Source organism: Oncorhynchus kisutch, unplaced genomic scaffold, assembly GCF_002021735.2.
Source record: "Oncorhynchus kisutch isolate 150728-3 unplaced genomic scaffold, Okis_V2 Okis06b-Okis10b_hom, whole genome shotgun sequence".
NCBI lineage: Eukaryota > Metazoa > Chordata > Actinopteri > Salmoniformes > Salmonidae > Oncorhynchus > Oncorhynchus kisutch.
In genome coordinates, this window is record NW_022261983.1 from 1295314 (window position 1) to 1315032 (window position 19719).

The 19719-nt window shown below is 43.4% G+C and overlaps 1 protein-coding gene across 1 annotated transcript; it reads right to left on the reverse strand.

Annotated features, from left to right (window-relative positions):
• Positions 1-1618: 1618 nt before the first annotated feature.
• On the reverse strand, positions 1619-17860 carry LOC109876365 (cytochrome b-c1 complex subunit 2, mitochondrial). Its single transcript, XM_074933806.1, is given in 15 exon segments — positions 1619-2210; positions 4961-5076; positions 5079-5113; positions 5295-5371; positions 5470-5550; positions 5788-5987; positions 6143-6238; positions 8419-8476; positions 8578-8675; positions 8900-9024; positions 11805-11861; positions 12798-12862; positions 12998-13147; positions 13554-13646; positions 17729-17860. Coding segments are annotated over 15 exon segments (1368 nt in total). The 5' UTR covers positions 17762-17860; the 3' UTR covers positions 1619-2126.
• Positions 17861-19719: the final 1859 nt, after the last annotated feature.

A 19719-nucleotide genomic window follows, 5' to 3' on the forward strand; every position in this document is an offset into this window, starting at 1 on the left:
ACCATGACAGACCCTCCACCTCCAAATCGATCCCGCTCTAGAGTACAGGCCTCAGTGTAATGCTCATTCCTTCGACGATAAACGCGAATCCGACCATCACCCCATGTGAGACAAAACCGTGACTTGTCAGTGAAGAGCACTTTTTGGCAGTCCTGTCTGGTCCAGCGATGGTGGGTTTGCGCCCATAGGCGACGTTGTTGCCAATGATGTCTGGTGAGGACCTGCCTTACAACAGGCCTAAAAGCCCCCAGTCCAGCCTCTCTCAGCCTATTGCAGACAGTCTGAGCACTGATAGAGGGATTGTGCGTTCCTGGTGTAACTCGGGCAGTTGTTGTTGCCATCCTGTACCTGTCCCGCAGGTGTGATGTTCGGATGTTTCTATTTTTTCCCGAGTTTGTATTGCTTGCCTGTATGATCTAAGCTTTTACAACCCGTAATTGACACTAGAATATGCAGGAGACCCAACTTGGAATAATTATATCCTGTGTGTTCATATTCACTCAATTGTAGGTCCCACTGGCTGACCAGGCAGAATAACATGAACACACATTCTAATGGTGGAAGAGGTCCTTAGCTGAGTGTGTTATATGTTAAAATGTATTAATGTTTAAGGACTCTTGGAAGGTTAGTCCAAATGAGGACTAAAAGAGATACTAATAAAATGTATACCCATTTGAAGAGAAAAAGTTCTTAATTTGTTTAATAAGATTAGATTTTCTCAGAGGACCCCACACTATAGCCTTCATGGCATTTATGGCACATGAGGTATATTAGTGATTTCCCTGTTACCACACAGTCAGTGAATCACTGATTCAAGCACCACTCCACCACCTCCAATGGGCAATACATGTTAAACCTAAATAGACCCACATGGATATGTAGCTTTATTATTCACTACGTTCCTTGAATACATGAGTCACTGACACCCAGTCGATATCTGTGTTGATTTGTCATGTTTCGTCATCAAGGCCTTTTTTGCCCCTATCTCTCTAGCCATAGCGGTTATTCTTAATAGCTGCTTTTGCTGTGCCATATTTTTGATAACGTGTTTGACCAAACTCCAGATCGATCAATATACTTAACAAAAATATAAACTTATCATGCAACAATTTCAAAATGTTTACTTAGTTACAGTTCATAGAAGGAAATCAGTCAACTTAAATAAATTGACCCCCCAAACGATCCTACAGGTGAAGAAGCTGATGTGGAGGTCCTGGCCTGACGTGGTTACATGTGGTCTGCGGTTGAAAGGCTGGTTGGATGTACTGCCAAATTCTTTAAAAACTGGGGTGGCTTATGGTAGAGAAATTAACATTAAATTCTCTGGCAACAGCTCTGTTGGACATTCCTGCAGTCAGCATGCCAATTGCACACTCCCTCAAAACTTGAGACATCTGTGGCATTGTGGTGTGTGACAAAACTGCACATTTTAGTGTGGACTTTTTCTGCCCCCCCCGCACAAGGTGCACCTGTGTAATGATCATGCTATTTAATCAGCTTCTTGATATGCCACACCTGTCAGGTGGATGAATTATCTTAGCAAATGAGAAATGCTCACTACCAGGGATGTAAACAAAATTGTGTGCACAATGAGAGAAATAAGCTTTTTGTGCATATGGAACATTTCTGGGATATTTTATTTTAGCTCATGAAACATGTTAAGTTTATATTTTTGATAAACAATACCCCCACAATTTTCCCTCATTCTAACATACTTGGCTGCTACACTAGATGCAACATTTTTGCTGATAGCAGCTCCAACAGATTTTCAAGGCTCTTCGTCTCCCCCTGCAGCAGCTGGGCAGAATAACAAAGATATCATTACTCACATTCATCTTGGTGATCAAATCAGACTGCCATTACTGTAGATAGACCATTTAATGAATTTACATCAAATATACAGAGAAATTGACAACAAAAAGCATAATTATTTCTGACACCTGTGTACAATTATTGCAGAACAAACTTTAACATGATTTGTTAACAAAGGATTATCGTTTGCTGTGAGATGAAGTCATGGGCTTCATATCAGAACCAGGTTCCTTTTTCTGGAGTAAGCAGCCAGGCACAACCTGCCCAGGTTAAAATGTTAAATAACTGTTTCATTGTTTATGGTTTATTTCTTTTCACAATTCATCCACGAAGGGTGTGTTGGCGAGGTGTCCACTAGCTGCCATCGATTTCTTGCTGTCCACAAACTTTCTCGCAGCCTGGAAAAACAAAATAATACACTTATCACATTGTCCCTTATTCCCCTTCTGTGTCCCCAGCTGACCTGCTATAAATAAACGTAAATGTAGGATGCACACAGAAATCAGTCTTCAAAAATGTTATTCATACATTTATTTTTTTCCCCATTCTTTTTTACTTGGAGAATGGCATTCTGATCACTTTACCCAAACATTATTATTTTATAGGACAGATGGAGGTATAGTTTGGAAGATAGCCATAAAGAGGGAAAGGAAGGATTTAGGGGCACATACAGACAGCAACCCCCATAGCCAAGGGGGCAATATATTCACCATAAATATTCACAGGCATACACGGAGTGTACAAAACATTAGAAACCACTGTTCTTTCCATGATAGACTGAGCAGGTGAAAGCAATGATCACTTATTTATGTCACCTGTTAAATCCACTTCAAATCAGTGTATATGAAGGAAAGGAGACGGGTTAAAGAAGGATTTCTAAGCCTTGAGACATGGATTGTGTATGCGTGCCATTCAGAGGGTGAAAGGGCAAGACAAAATATTTAAGAGCCTTTGAGCAGGATATGGTAGTAGATGCCAGGCACACCAATTTAAGTGTCCAGAACTGAAACGCTGCTGTGTTTCACACTCAACAGTTTCCCGTGTGTATCAAGAATGGTCCACCACCCAAAGGACATCCAGCCAATTGACACAACTCTGGGAAGCATTGGAGTCAACATGGGCCAGCATCCCTGTGGAACGCTTTCGACACCTAGAGGAGTCCATGCCCGATGAATTGAAGCTGTTCTGAGGGCAAAGGGGGGTGCAAACTCAATATTAGGAAGGTGTTCCTAATGTTTTACACACTTAGTTGAAGTCGGAAGTTTACATACACCTTAGCAAAATACATTAAAACTCAGTTTCACAATTCCTGACACATAATCCTAGTAAAAATGCCCTGTTTTAGGTCAGTTAGGATCACTACTTTATTTTAAGAATGTGAAATGTCAGAATAATAGTAGAGAGAATGATTTATTTTAGCTTTTATTTCTTTCATCACATTCCCAGTGGGCTCAGAAGTTTACATACACTCAATTAGTATTTGGTAGTATTGCCTTTAAATTGTTTAACTTTGGTCAAACATTTCGGGTAGCCTTCCACAAGCTTCCCACAATAAGTTGGGTGAATTTTGGCCCATTCCTCCTGACAGAGCTGATGTAACCGAGTCATGTTTGTAGACCAGCTCGCTAGCACACGCTTTTTCAGTTCTGCACACAAATGTTCTATAGGATTGAGGTCAGGGCTTTGTGATGGCCATTCCAATACCTTGACTTGGTTGTCCGTAAGCCATTTTGCCACAACTTTAGAAGTATGCTTGGGGTCATTGTCCATTCTGAAGACCCATTTGCAACAAAGCTTTAACTTCCTGACTGATGTCTTGAAATGTTGCTTCAATGTATCCACATCATTTTCCATTCTCATGATGCCATCTATTTTGCGAAGAGCACCAGTCCCTCCTGCAGCAAAGCACCCCCACACAATAATGCTGCCACCCCCGTGTTTCACGGTTGGGATGGTGTTCTTCGGCTTGCAAGCCTTCCCCTTTTTCCTCCAAACATAAAATGATGGTCATTATGACCAAACAGTTCTTTTTTTGTTTCATCAGACCAGAGGACATTTCTCCAAAAAAGTATGATCTTTGTCCCCATGTGCAGATGCAAACCGTAGTCTGGCTTTTTTATGGTGGTTTTGGAGCAGTGGCTTCTTCCTTGCTGAGTGGCCTTTCGGGTTATGTCAATATGGGACTTGTTTTACTGTGGATATAAATATTTTTGTATCCGTTTCCTCCAGCATCTTGACATGGTCCTTTGCTGCTGTTCTGGGATTGATTTGCACTTTTTGCACCAAAGTATCTTCATCTCTAGTAGACAGAACGCGTGTCCTTCCTGAGCGGTATGACGGCTGCGTGGTCCCATGTTGTTTATACTTGCGTACTATTGTTTGTACAGATGAACGTGGTACATTCAGGCGTTCGGAAATTACTCCCAAGGATGAACCAGACATGTGGAGGTCTACAATTTATTTTCTGAGGTCTTGGCTGATGTCTTGATTTTCCCATGATGTCAAGCAAAGAGGCACTGAGTTTGAAGGTAGGCCTTGAAATACATCCACAGGTACACCTCCAATAGACTCAAATGATGTCAATTAGCCTATCAGAAGCTTCTAAAGCCATGCCATGACTTTGTCATGCACAAAGTAGATGTCCTAACCGACTTGCCAAAACTATAGTTTGTTAACAAGAAATTTGTGGAGTTGTTGAAAAACGAGTTTTAATGACTCCAACTTAAGTGTATGTAAACTTCCGACTTCAACTGTGTGTGTGTGTGTATATATATATACACACACACACACTTATTATGTCTTAGCCATGAAGGTCAATAATGCAGTAGTAACATAAGAACATGTTAGAACCTGATATATGTTGATAAGTGACTGTCCCTAACAGTGCCTGTCCCTCTGTACAGGTGATCAAAGCTGCCATCACCCAGGTGACAGGGGTTGTGAAGGGAGGCATGTCCGAGGATGATGTCACCAGAGCAAAGTGAGTTCACTAAAGAACTTGGCTCATTAAGTGGACATGAAACTTGGTGCTGTCTCTGGTTTATTTAACCTTTAACCAAGCCAGTCAGTTAATAACAAATTCTTATTTACATTGATGGCCTATAATACCTTCTTGACCTAGCAGTAGTGAATGTTGAAGTGTACTCACGTTGACGACGTCTGCGTGGCTGACAGAGTCTATGCTCTGGGTAACTGTCTCTGGTGAGTGGTAGGCTCCGCTGGACAGAGCCTGGGCCCCCATCTCCTCCAGCAGGCCCTCGGAACTTCCATGGACATCAGGTACTCGGCTTTCAACTGCTTCCTACCAGGTAAGAGGGGGAAAGGGTCAAAGGTCAAATCAGGGCAAGAAGTTATTTTAGGCCATCAATGTAAATAAGAATTGTTATTAACTGACTGGCTTGGTTAAAGGTTAAATAAAACCATAGAGAGACAGCACCAAGTTTCATGTCCACTTAATGAGCCATGTTGTTTAGTGAACTCACTTTGCTCTGGTGACATCATCCTCGGACACGCCTCCCTTCGCAACCCCTGTCACCTGGGCGATGGCAGCTTTGATCACCTGTACAGAGGGACAGTCACTGTTAGGGACAGTCACTTATCAACATATATCAGGTTCTAACACGTTCTTATGCTACTACTGCATTATAGTGTGCTCACCTCTCCTGCGGAGTCGGCTTGGGCGATGGAGTAGACTCCAAAGAGTCCAGAGTCAGCGTATGTGGCATTGAAGGCTGTGGCCTGAATAGACGACAGAGAAATAAGCATTAGATTAACTTCTGTACACAAGATAGTCCAAGATCATTCTGCTTTCTAACCTCTAAACCTTTTATTTTTCTCTGTGCGTAATTTAGACAATCATACAATGAAAACTCCAGTTATGTAGAATTTCAGCTATGTTGAATATCGATTTATATTGTAGTGACCACAACCAACAACACAGGAATAACTGTAGCAACAAACAGGGAAGTTACTCACATCGAAGGGCTGTGTGGTTGCATTGGCGATGCCCTGGCTCAGTTTGCTGGTGATGTTGGAGCCTCTCTTTACGTGTGGCCCGGCTCCCAGAACCCTTTGCAGCACACTAAAGGCATTGGCCTCTGCTGATCCAGTCACACCGCCCTCGATGGCGATCAGAGAGTGGACCAGACCGGCCCCGTTCTGCACCCGCAGCTCACCTGCAGGGACACACAGTCACACACGGTTAACCACCATCAGGGTACGAACACACAACCCATCTTGGCTCACACACTGGGGTTGACTGAATCAGTGGCCCAGACTAGAGCTCAGCAGTTAGGCGTGCATTGCTTCTAAGGCTCTCTATGGGTCTTACCTCCGCGGTATACAGCCTTGGCCCCAGCAACTCCAGCCCCACTGCGGACACTGAGAAACTGCTCTCCTACCTGCCTCAGCACTGAGTGATTCACACCTGGGGAGAGACGGCACAGACAGGGGTCATGTCACTGGAAGACACACCAGAGAGCCAGCAGGAGACACACACACACACACACACACAGGTGGACTGTCATCACATGCCCTCAGTTCAGTGTTTCACACAGGGGTACATACTAGGGCCGGGAATTGCCAGGGACCTCACGATATTATCACCATACTTAAGTGCTGAAGCAATATGTAGTGTCGTTCTCTATGTATTGCGATTCGATACTGTGATTTTTTTTCGATTAAATATATATTTTGATCACCATATGTCTGCTGCCGAGGGATAAGAGAGAGCCATGAGAAAATGACTTTTGATCAGTAAGGGAAATATACTACATGGCTAAAAGTATGTGGACACCCCTTCAACTTAGTGGATTCGGCTACTTCAGCCACACCCGTTGCTGACAGGTGTAAAAATTGAGCACAGTCATGCAATCGCCATAGACAAACATTGGCAGTAGAATGGCCTGTACTGAAGAGCTCAGTGACTTTCAACGTGGCACCGTCATAGGATGCCACCTTTCCAACAAGTCAGTTTCTCAAATTTCTGCCCTGCTAGAGCTGCCCCAGTCAACTGTAAGTGCTGTTATTGTGAAGTGGAAACGTCTCGGAGCAACAACAGCTCAGCCGCGAAGTGGTAGGCCACACAAGTTCACGAAACGGGACTGCCGAGTGCTGAAGCACGTAAAAATGGTATGTCCTCGGGTTGTAACACTCACTACCGAGTTCCAAACTGCCTCGAAGCAACATCAACACAATAACTGCTCACCAGGAGCTTCATGAAATGGGTTTCCATGGCCAAGCAGCCTTACACAAGCTTAAGTTCATGTGTTGGCTGGAGTGGTGTAAAGCTCGCCGCCATTGGACTCTGGAGCAGTGGAAACGTGTTCTCTGGAGTGATGAATCGCGCTTCACCAAACTGCCTCGACTGCCTCGAGGCAGTCCGACAGACGAATCTGGGTTTGGAGGATGCCAGGAGTACACTACCTGCCCCAACGCATAGTACCAACTGTAAAGTTTGATGGAGGAGGAATAATGGTCTGGGGCTGTTTTTCATGGTTCGGGCCCCTTAGTTCCAGTGAAGGGAAATCTTAACGCTACAGCATACAATGACATTCCAAACGATTCTGTGCTTCCAACTTTGTGGTAACAGTTTGGGGAAGGCCCTTTCCTGTTTTAGCATGACAATGCCAACATGCACAAAGCGAGGTCCATAAAGAAATAGTTTGTTGAGATCGGTGTGGAAGAACTTGAATGTCCTGCACAGAGCCCTGACCTCAACCCCATTGAACACATTTGGGATGACTAGGAACGCCAACTGCAAGCCAGGCCTAATCGCCCAACATCAGTGTCCGACCTCACTAATGCTCTTGTGGCTTAATGGAAGCAAGTCCCCGCAGCAATGTTTCAACATCTAGTGGAAAACCTTCCCAGAAGAGTGGAAGCTGTTATAGCAGCAAAGGGGGGGACCAACTCCATATTATTAACCATGATTCTGGAATGAGATGTTCGACAGGTAGTGTAAGTGCTGAAAACAAATTGGCTCCCTATTTAAAAAGAAGATGGAGAACAAGTTTTGGGGCAGGTACCGCCAACAAGCGCAAAATGAATATTGCGATATTATCAAAACTATACGATATCGTCAAAAATAATATCTCAATATGTAACTAAAATGTATTTCCTATCACTTGTACTTCCAGAGAGCAGTCATGTCACACACACAAAGTGCGTCATACTGGAGCAGAACAGCTGACCTCTACTCCACATATCTTTAGACAGCCTTTAACTCTAGGGTTTGGACGGAGGCCAAAGGAAATGTGATGTGTACACAGTACGTACACACACAGAAGGAGAGTGTGTTTACGTCAGCCTAATTCAAAGGATATGACCCTTATTGTGACCAAATCAATAGGGTTGTTCCGATTCCCTACCCTTCTTCCTGAAGTGTGCACTTGCTCAATATCCCCTCAAGGATTTAAAAGTAATACATTGGCTAGAGTGTGTTTCCACCATATTCCTTTTCAATCCATGAGGGGCTGCACACTTCAGGGAAAAGGTAGGGCAAGGAATCAGAACAGCCCCGGAGACATGCTGAAGGAGCTGCAACATGTTAAAAGGAGAACCCAGGGTGCCATTGGATCAAAAACACTAACAGCCAGACACACTCACCTAGTCCTACAAGAGCCATTCTGGCACTGGTGAAATTGTTCTGGACAAAGGACTGCAGCTAAGGGGAATAAGGAAGTAGGAGAGAGTTTAAGAGAGAGCTAAGCTGTGACAAACACAAGGTAGCACTATAGTGAAAAACACAGCTATTAACAGTCTTACCTGTTCACCACTGACTTTGCCAACCATGTAGTCAGGACAGTACAGGGAGTTGGATAGAGCGTTTTTGTAAGCAGCTTCATGCAACTTCTCAATGACACCTTCAGAGAAATAAACCCCATAACAAAAGACTTCAGTCAGTGTGTTGGCAAGGATAACTAATAACAGGATGCTAGACAAATGACTATAGACAAACAAAATAAAAACCGTCTGCATACAAATATATACTAAACCAAAATGCTACTGGTAATTCAATAAAACATTAATTCAACAAGGAGCAATCGTGATGGACAAGTAAAGTGAATAGAGGGGAAGTGTTGCTGACCTATCTGTGAACACTGGTGGGCCAGGGCCCGGTCTACCTTGACCCTGGAGGTCAGGTCGTCCACCTCCCATGGCCGGAACTCTGGGGTCATGGTCACGTTGATCAGGTACTCAATCACTGTATCTCTGAGGAGAAGGATGGACGTTGGATGGGCAGACAAACATATGGACACACACGGACAATGCAACAGTCATAACTCAACATACATTGGCAAGAAAAAGTATGTGAACCCTCTGGAAATACCTGGATTTCTGCATAAATTGGTCATCAAATTTGATCTGATCTTCATCTAAGTCACAACAATAGACAAACACAGTCTGCTTAAACACACAAACAATTAGAAGTTCTCATGTCTTTATTGAACACACTGTGTAAACATTCACAGTGCAGGGTGGGAAAAGTATGTGAACTCTTGGATTTAATAACTGGTTGACCCTCCTTTGGCAGCAATAACCACAAAACATTTTCTGTACAGTCGTGGCCAAAAGTTGAGTATGAACTGAATCCCCCCCAAAAATTCCACTGCATTTCAGCCCTGCCACAAAAGGACCAGCTGACATGTCAGTGATTATCTCGTTAACACAGGTGTGAGTGTTGACGAGGACAAGGCTGGAGATCACTCTGTCATGCTGATTGAGTTTGAATAACAGACTGGAAGCTTCAAAAAGAGGGTGGTGCTTGGAATCATTGTTCTTCCTCTGTCAACCATGGTTACCTGCAAGGAAACACGTGCCGTCATCATAGCTTTGCACAAAAAGGGCTTCACGGCAAGGATATTGCAGATATGCAGATAAGGATATTACCTAAATCAACTATTTATCAGCTCATCAAGAACTTCAAGGAGAGCGGTTCAATTGTTGTGAAGAAGGCTTCAGGGCGCCCAAGAAAGTCCAGCAAGCGCCAGGACCGTCTCCTAAAGTTGATTCAGCTGTGGGATCAGGGCACCACCAGTACAGAGCTTGCTCAGGAATGGCAACAGGCAGGTGTGAGTGCATCTGCACGCACAGTGAGGCAAAAACTTTTGGAGGATGGCCTGGTGTCAAGAAGGGCAGCAAAGAAGCCACTTCTCTCCAGGAAAAACATCAGGGACAGACTGATATTCTGCAAAAGGTACAGGGATTGGACTGCTGAGGACTTGGGGTAAAGTAATTTTCTCTGATGAATCCCCTTTCCAATTGTTTGGGGCATCCGGAAAAAAGCTTGTCCGGAGAAGACAAGGCGAGCGCTACCATCAGTCCTGTGTCATGCCAACAGTAAAGCATCCTGAGACCATTCATGTGTGGGGTTGGTTTTCAGCCAAGGAAGTGGGCTAACTCACAATTTTTCCTAAGAACACAGCCATGAATAAAGAATGGTACCAACACATCCCCCGAGGGCAACTTCTCCCAACCATCCAGGAACAGTTTGGTGACGGAGCACCTTGCCATAAGGCAAAAGTGATAACTAAGTGGCTCGGGGAACAAAACATCGATATTTTGGGTCCATGGCCAGGAAACTCCCCAGACCTTAATCCCTCAAGAGGTGGGTGGACAAACAAAAACCCACAAATTCTGACAAAGTCCAAGCATTGATTATGCAAGAATGGGCTGCCATCAGTCAGGATGTGGCCATTCTATTGTTGATTTACTTCTGTGTTTTGGGTCGTTGTCCTGTTGCGTCACCCAACTTCTGTTGAGCTTCAATTGGCCGACAGCCTAATCTCCTGCAAAATGTCTTGATAAACTTGGGAATTCATTTTTCCGGTGATTTTAGCAAGCTGTCCAGGCTCTGAGGCAGCAAAGCAGCCTCAAACCATGATGCTCCCTCCACCATACTTTACAGTTGGGATGAGGTTTTGGTGTTGGTGTGCTGTGCCTTTTTTTCTCCAAAGTGTTGTGTGTTCCTTCCAAACAACTCAACTGTAGTTTCATCTGTCCACAGAATATTTTGCCAGTAGTGCTGTGGAACATCCAGGTGCACTTTTGCAAACTTCAGATGTGCAGCAGTATTTTTTTGGACAGCAGTGGCTTCTTCCGTGGTGTCCTCCCATGAACACCATTTTTGTTTAGTGTTTTATGTATCGTAGACTCGTCAGAGATTCTGTAAGTCTTTAGCTGACACTCTAGGATCCTTCTTAATTAACCTCATTGAGCATTCTGCGCTGTGCTCTTGCAGTCATCTTTGCAGGACGGCCACTCCGAGGGAGAACAGTGCTGAACTTTTATAGACAATTTGTCTTACCGTGGACTGATGAACATCAAAGCTTTTAGAGATACTTTTGTAACCCTTTCCAGCTTTATGTAAGTCAACCATTTTTCTGAGATCTCTTTTGTTCGAGGCATCAGGCGATGCTTCTTGTGAATAGCAAACTCAAATTTTGTGAATGGTTTTTATAGGGCAAGGTAGCTCTAACCAACATCTCCAATCTCATCTCATTGATTGGACTCCAGGTTAGCTGATTCCTGACTCCTATTAGCTTTTGGAGAAGTCATTAACCTAGGGGTTCACATACTTTTCCCACCCTACACTGAATGTTTAATTTATGTATTCAATATAGACAATATAGACAAGAAAAATACAATAATTTGTGTGTTATTAGTTTAAGCACACTACGTTTGTCTATTGTTGTGACTTAGATGAAGATCATATCAAATTTGATGACCAATTTATGCAGAAATCCAGGTAATTCCAAAGGGTTCACATACCGTTTCTTGCCACTGTAGATGATGAATCAAGATGATCTCAAGTGGCCCTATGGGAAGCCTCTATGATAAATAGGTAAGAAACACAGGAGCTAATTACACCATGAATCAACCCTGTCCTCGCATACAACGTGTCCGTAATTCAAGTTTCCTCATCCATCAATTCAACACCAAAGTAAACCCACACACTGAGGGAGTCTGGCTGCGGTAGTAAGGGTACTTACAAGTGGTCTCTCAAACACTCCACAGAGTAAACCATGGTCTCCCTCGATGACGTTACGCTGCGGACATACAGAAAACAGACATGTTAGCTACATCCTCCAGACTAGACTAGCTATGATGCACATTGCTTTGGAATGAGGTGAAAATAGGAACATTCTTGTGCTGTGTGTGCAGATTGGCATTTACTGGGATGATTCATGTACTGGAGGCAGCTCTACAGGGTGGTCACTAGCTGGCACAGCCACAAAGTCATAAAATCTGATTTTAAACCTAAACTTAACCATACTGCTAATCTTAAATTGAGACGGGAAAAAAAACACATTTTTGTTTTCATAACTTTGTTTACGATATAGCCAATTTTGATTTTGCAGCTGGCCCATCTAGCGGAACACTTAGCTTTGCCCCCAGGACAAGATTCATCCCAATAAATGTCAACCTGCATGTGACTCTGTGCTTCTCTCATCTTGTTCATTCTGCTCTATCCTAAAACGTGAGCCCTCTGTTGACTTGAGGGCAACTGTATGTGTGTGCATCTATAATGTAGTGAAGCTATAGCTTGTGTGAGGTATGGGTGTTGAAGTTGGTGTTAATGTTTCACTGCCTCCTACATTTCCGTTTATTTACGGCAAGTCAGGCGGGGACACAGAAGGAATAAGGGACAAGGAGGGAAGGGGTACACAACACAAGTGTATAATATAATAATAATATTCCATTTAGCAGACGCTTTTATCCAAAGCGACTTACAGTCATGCGTACATACATTTTACTTATGGTTGGCCCCGAGAATCGAACCCACAACCCTGGCGGTACAAGCACCATGCCCTACCAACTGGGCCATACAGGGTAACAGAGGGTGTATTGTAGCATACACTCTGTATGTGGAGATAGGAAACAGTATAATGTATACTCTGCATGAGGACAAAAATAAGGTTAGGGGACAGGGAGGGAGGGAGGGAGGGAGGGGACATAGTGCTGTACTCTCCATACTCACTGACCTCAGACTACCCCCCACTGCCTCCACACCACGACAGATCCTAAACGCAGACGCTCCCTTAGTAGTCTGAAAACAGTGACAGTGTTCATTCATTAACTTAAGGACTTTAAAAAAGTGTAGTTGTGATGGAAATTGCTCTTATTGTTGAAGTCATTCACAAGCCAAAGAGATCAATCCATTCATAAAACCACTGGGACTTACCAGGTTGGCTGCCAACCGCAGGACATGACTGACTCCCTGGTTCTCCACAGTCTCATAACGAGTGCCTGCTTTAACAAACACACCCACACTGGACACGGGAGAGTAGTTCTCCAACGACGCAATCACTAGACCGTTGGGCAGCTTGGACACCTAGTAGAGAATACAGGGAGAGAGAGTCATGATGTCATAGCTGGAACACACGTGAGACTGGCAGCATTGTTGTTTTGGAAACTGCAGAGTGAGTAAGAGAGTAAACATTCCATTCTGTTCAACTGAGGTAAAGTTATTGTGATCAACTACACAACCAAAAGTTCATTTTCCAATATGGAGGGAAAAATATGTCTACACAGTAAGTAAAAGTGTGTGCATGGTAGTACCTAAAACAAGTCTACACATGAACATAATCACAATGCTAGCCATAGAGTAGAGCACATCCTCATCCCTGACACGCCATGCAAGGACCCACCAAGAAAAACTCCACACCCCAGCTTGGGCTACAACTAGGGCCCAGAGTTTCCTGTGATCCCATGTGAAAACTTTGGCCTCTATGACATACCTGTACACTCTGGGGGGGCAGGGCCACCCCAGCCTTCAGGCCAGCCAAGGGCTCAGTGAGGACATCACTCCTCCTGGCTGCATAGCATCGTATCTGGGGAGGGAAATTATAAAAAATCATGTCAACAAACACTCACCAGCACTTCCTCAGGTAGGGAATTACAATATGATACACTATTCAGTTCATGTGGAGGGATCTAGATTTCCTTCTGTCCTCAAATGACCCCAGTCAAATGACTTCTAATGAACATAATAACAGGTTTTGTTTAGGAGGATGTTTTGTGATACGAGCAGCTTCCTCTAGACCTAAAGATGGGAGATGAATTCTGAGCCTGGTCTAGACTAGAGCAGTGGGTTTGCTTGATGATATTTAGTCCACTCTGAGGGTAGACTCACTGGGTGCCAGGCCAACCTGAAATATGTAGTATGTTAAGCCGCCTTCTTATTTGTCCTTCCAAGAAGACACATCATACATTGGCTGTAGCACCTTGGTTAAGATGAGGGTGAGGTGTAGGGAAACTCAATCGGTAGTAAGGCTAAATCCTAAAGACCTGATACGATCCAACTCCCAGTCAAACATCTAATGTCAGAAGAGATTATGGTGTCTGCTTGTACAGACAACCCGACAACAATATGAAAGAGAGAAATAGAAGCTACTCATTTTTTTTTGCCGTATGCAGTCTTACAGATAATTTTCCACATTAAAGCATTTCATGTTATTTCCACAGAAATGACCAAAACAGGTGTCTTCAACCTTTTCTGGCATGAGAGCTACTTAAAAAAGTGTAGCAAGCTACTCATTTTTCTCTAGCTTTCAAATAGGCCCATTTTTCTTCTCTTCTCCGGGTTCTTATTGAACTACTTACTCTTGTACACTTATGTTTTCTGTTTTATTTTTCCTGGTTTTAGATGTTTAAGTTTTTCACTTTCAAAGGTATAATTGTTCATAGAAAACACATGGAGAATGGGGAAAATGAACAGTTTCTGTATTATTGTTTAATTAATATATACCACCCTAAGATACGCCGTAACAGCGTTCGTCCAAAACCCGATGCAATGCAAGAAGTGTAAAAAGGTTGGCCATGTGTCAAGTCTTTGCAGAAGGAAGGAATCTTATTGAAGAGTCTTAATGTAAAATGTTGTAACTGTGGTGGGGGTTGTATTTCCGAATTCCCTGTGTGCCCTGTTAGGGTGAAAGAGGTTGAGGTGTCAAAGATCAGGGATGTAGTCGGTGAAGAGCTTTGAAGGGGCAAGAGGCCACAGTTCTGAAGAAGATATGGAGGTGGATATGCCACAACTAGTTGCAAACGTTGAATACACTTATTGTGAAAAAGGTGTATTTTGTAGCATTTATAGCCACAGTTATTAATTGTACTGCACAAGTGTCCAAGAAGCTGGACATCATATCTGCAGCCGATAAGTTTTTGGGCCTCCAAGACTTAATGACAGAAGCACTGCAAGGACTACTGTCACCGGGATATGTCCCACCATCACAGGATCCTTCTGAGCCTGTGTAGGGACCAGCTTCAAACAGAAAAGCTTTAGTTTAATTAACATTTCGTTAGATAGTTTGAATGGAATTTTTTTAAATTGATTTTTTACCCCATTTTTTTCTCCTTCCTTTTTAGAGCCTTATTATCAACTTGTAGTGTAGGTGGCAGAATGCACATATAATTGATGCGAACGCCATTATACCAAAGAAGAAGCACCAAGTTTGCAGTTAACATTTAATTGAGGTTTTGGGGAAACTCTGTGTCAACCCACAAAATGGTTATCATATCAACTGGCAACACATAGTGTGATGGATAAACGCTCGCACCACACAGACAAATGCATTATTGCTGGAAATTAATAGACAGATAGTGTTAGGTTTGGCTTTTTAAGCCAATAGTGGCTAACCAGGAGTTGGATAATGTCAATGTTGCGTTGATTAGATAGTAACTGGGATCTTGCTGTGTCTGATATTTGATAAATTGTATGTACTTTCAGAATTGTTTGGTGAGCTTCTCGTAGGTGGGCTGCGAGCTAATTGACCTGTTGGAGACCTCTGACCTAAACTAATCTGGAACCTGATATCTGAGAAGCTAATAAACTCAGCAAAAAAGGAAACGTCCCTTTTTCAGGACCCTGTCTTTCAAAGACAATTAGTAAAAATCCAAATAACTAACAGATCTTCATTGTAAGGGTTTAAACACTGTTTCCCATGCTTGTTCAATGAACCATAAACAATTAGTGAACATGCGCCTGTGGAACGGTTGAGACACAAACAGCTTACAGACGGTAGGCAATTAAGGTCACAGTTATGAAATCTTAGGACACTAAAGAGGCCTTTCTACTGACTCTGGAAAAACAAAGATGTCCAGGGTCCCTGCTCATCTGTGTGAACGTGCCTAGGCATGCTGCAAGGAGGCATGAGGACTGCAGATGTGGCCAGGGCAATAAATAGCCATGTCTGTACTGTGAGACGGCTAAGACAGTGCTACAGAGAGACAGGATGGACAGCTCGCAGTGGCAGACCACGTGTAACAACACCTGCACAGGATCTGTACATCCAAACATCACACCTGCGGGACAGGTACAGGATGGTAACAACAACTGCCCGAGTTACACCAGAAACGCACAATCCCTCCATCAGTGCTCAGACTGTCCGCAATAGGTTGAGAGAGGCTGGATTGAGGGCTTGTAGGCCTGTTGTAAGGCAGGTCCTCACCAGACATCACTGGCGACCACATCACTTATAGGCACAAACCTACCATCGCTGGACCAGACAGGACTGGCAAAAAGTTGCGGTTTTGTCTCACCGGGGTGATGGTCAGATCCGCATTTATTGTCGAAGGAATGAGTGTTACACTCTGGAGTGGCATCGACTTGGAGGTGGAGAGTCCGTCATGGTGTGGGGCAGTGTGTCACAGCATCATCGGACTGAGCTTCTTGTTTTTGCAGGCAATCTCACCGCTGTGCATTACAGGGATGGCATCCCCCTCCCTCATGTGGTACCCTTCCTGCAGGCTCATCCTGACATGACCCTCCAGCATGACAATGCCACCAGCCATACTGGTTCTGTGCATGATTTTCTGCAAGACAGGAATGTCAGTGTTCTGCCATGGCCAGCGAAGAGCCCGGATCTCAATCCCATTGAGCACGCCTGGGACCTGTTGGATCGGAGGTCGAGGGCGACATCTCACAGCAAGAACTGGCACCAGACATCACTTATAGGCACAAACCTAACATCGTTGGTGTCTGGAACTTGTTCAGTTTGTGTCTGTTGTTTAATCTTGTGTAAATTTGTATTAACATATGTTAAGTTTGCCGAAAATAAACAGTTGAAAGTGAGAGGACGTTTCTTTTTTTGCTGAGTTTGTCAGCTAAGCCTATCTGCAGACAGCTGAGCTAGACACCAAACACTTGGCTGCCACTGCGAATTCTGTCTGAGTAGTCTACATTAAAACATCTCAATGCTGATGCTTTGGATGTCAAGCATTAGCAAGTAGCACTGGGAATTCTGCAGCACACTCCAGATACTATAATACAAAAACAGGGAAATATCAAAACATTAACTTGTCAAGCTTCCTAGAAATCAACAGTATACTAGATAATACGGGAGAAAGCCGGTGGCTTATTGTCAGACCTTCGTAGCTAAAACTGCCAGATACTTAATCCCATCACTACCAATCAACATTGCAATGAGATTACTTGATCGGTGAATTGAGACATTGACTGTTCCATGGCATGTCACCTGGCTTGGATTGTCAGTGCGGGATTGATCTGAAAACCAGCAGAACCGAAATGACCTTCAGTGGGTTGAGCTGGATGGAACCATGGGCTACGTGACAGCTAGCTAGCAATACAGCCTGCCAGCAATTCGCCAGTAGAGAACATGCCATTGTAAAATGTAGTACATAGCCTCATTTGTAAGTAAGAATGGCTATTATAGGTTCATGAAACCGATTAGATACATTCTCGGTCAAGATTATAGAAGTAAGCGCGCCTAGCTAACTTTAGCTACGGTAACCGACAGGCTAATTAACCATCCGTTTACAATAGCCAACCTTGGCAATTTAGCCGGCGAGTCCGCGGGGTGGGTTCTAATTGACTCCCCAACGGAAAGAATGCACGAAACCTCATGATACATCGTTATAAAATACACGTTTAATAGGATAGAGTAACGAGACTCACGGATAATTTATTTAGAGTTCGGATCCCTTTCATGACTCCCGTTTCTCTCCTTCAGCAGCAGTAAAATAAAGATATGGACGCGCTGTCGTCCTACCCAGAATGCACCGCTCTTCACAGCCAATCCAAAAATGGTAAAAAGATTCGTCAAGCTATTTAACTTTAAAGGGCCAATCGGTAGTTGAAACAATACTGTTTTGGTAAAAACAGTGGGATGAGCCTGGAGAAATGTTACCACTTAAATGCATAGACAGAGCTATGGATGCAAGGACTGACCATCCATGATATCCAAGTTAAAGTTGTAACCATGGTTTGAGGCTATACAATGCAGAGGAGGCTGGTGGGAGGAGCGGGCTCATTGTAATGGATGGAATGGAGTTAATGGAACGGCGTAAAACATGTGGTTTCCATGTGTTTGATACCGTTCCATTATTCCATTCCAGCCATTACAATGAGTCCATCATCCTATAGCTCCTTCCACCAGCCTTCACTGATACAGTGTTTGTTTACATTAACCTTGTTTACAACCAATGGAATAACACAAGCTAATATTTTGGGTTCTGATGAGGTATGACTAATGACATTGTGTACGATAGTTGTATCAATGGGTATATACCATTAATTTATAAGTGCAAAATGGATGTAGCAACTGCAGATTGCCCATTTAACAAGATTAACATTGATCAGATTCAGAAATTGTATGGACAGGCTGAGTCGACTGTAATGCATTTTCATATTGTAACTTTTGCCATAAGGGTATGTGTTAAATACACTACAATAAAACAAAACAGTTGTGGTGACTGAAGGAGAAACAGCTCAGCTGAAGAGAGAGGGCAGGTCTGGTGTGATCAACTGGGTTTGTCATCAAACCCACCACAAGACTGTCTTAGCCCACTGAGCTAAAGCCTATGCATTAGCTTGGCGAACAAGTCTTCAAGTCTCATGCAAGGTTACTCACACAAGTGAGACTGACTGCAAATGGATTTGAACCCATCTGCGCAATACAAGACTGGTATTCTATTCTAAAAGCCTAGGCGGTATTTAATTATGCAAGTCTTTATGTCTTGCAGCCATTAGTTGTAGGATTTTGAAATTTGAGGTATGGGGATTCTTACTGACTTAAAAAAAACTATGTTCAGAATGTGCACTATCCCTAAATTCATTACAACAGCTGAGAGTTTCATATCTCGATAGACTACTATTTCTACAACGTGATTAAAGTCCCTCCTCCCGGGTCGCCAGTAGCTTCCACCATAGACAATCGGCACATAACTAATGCCGTGGAGAAAGAGAGAGGTGAATTTAAGTCAGCCTGGTTAATTGGAAATGGTACATTGCTAATATTTTGTGGTATCCAGGCTCAGCAAGGGAAGATTCTGCAAATGGAAAAGCTTAATGGGAAGAAGATTAAAAGCCATGCACCTGGTGATTACTCTAGGTTGAGGGGAGTCATCACTGGGGTCCCAATATATATGTCCACAGCACATGAGATTAGTGCCACCTTAATTGGGGAGGACAGGCTCATGGTAATGGCTGGAGCAGAATAAGTGGAATTTATCAAATACTTCAAACACCTTATTTCCATGTGTTTGATGCCATTCCATTCACTCTGTTCCAACCATTATTATGAGCCATCCTCCCTTCAGCAGCCTCCACTGGTCCACAGATGTGAAGGGAAGCAGAGTGATTAAGGATGGTGTTCTTGGGGTTGTACTCATCCTTCTTCCTCCAAACAAGGCAAGTGGAGTTCATACCAAAAAGCCCTATTTTTGTCTCATCTGACCACATGACCTTCTCCCATTCCTCCTCTGGATCATCCCAGATGGTCATTGGCAAACTTCAGACAGGCCTGGACATGCGCTGGCTTTTATTTATTTATTTATTGTACCTTTATTTAACCAGGTAGGCAAGTTTAGAACAAGAACAATTGCGACCTGGCCAAGATAAAGCAAAGCAGTTCGACACAGTTACACATGGAGTAAAACAAACATACA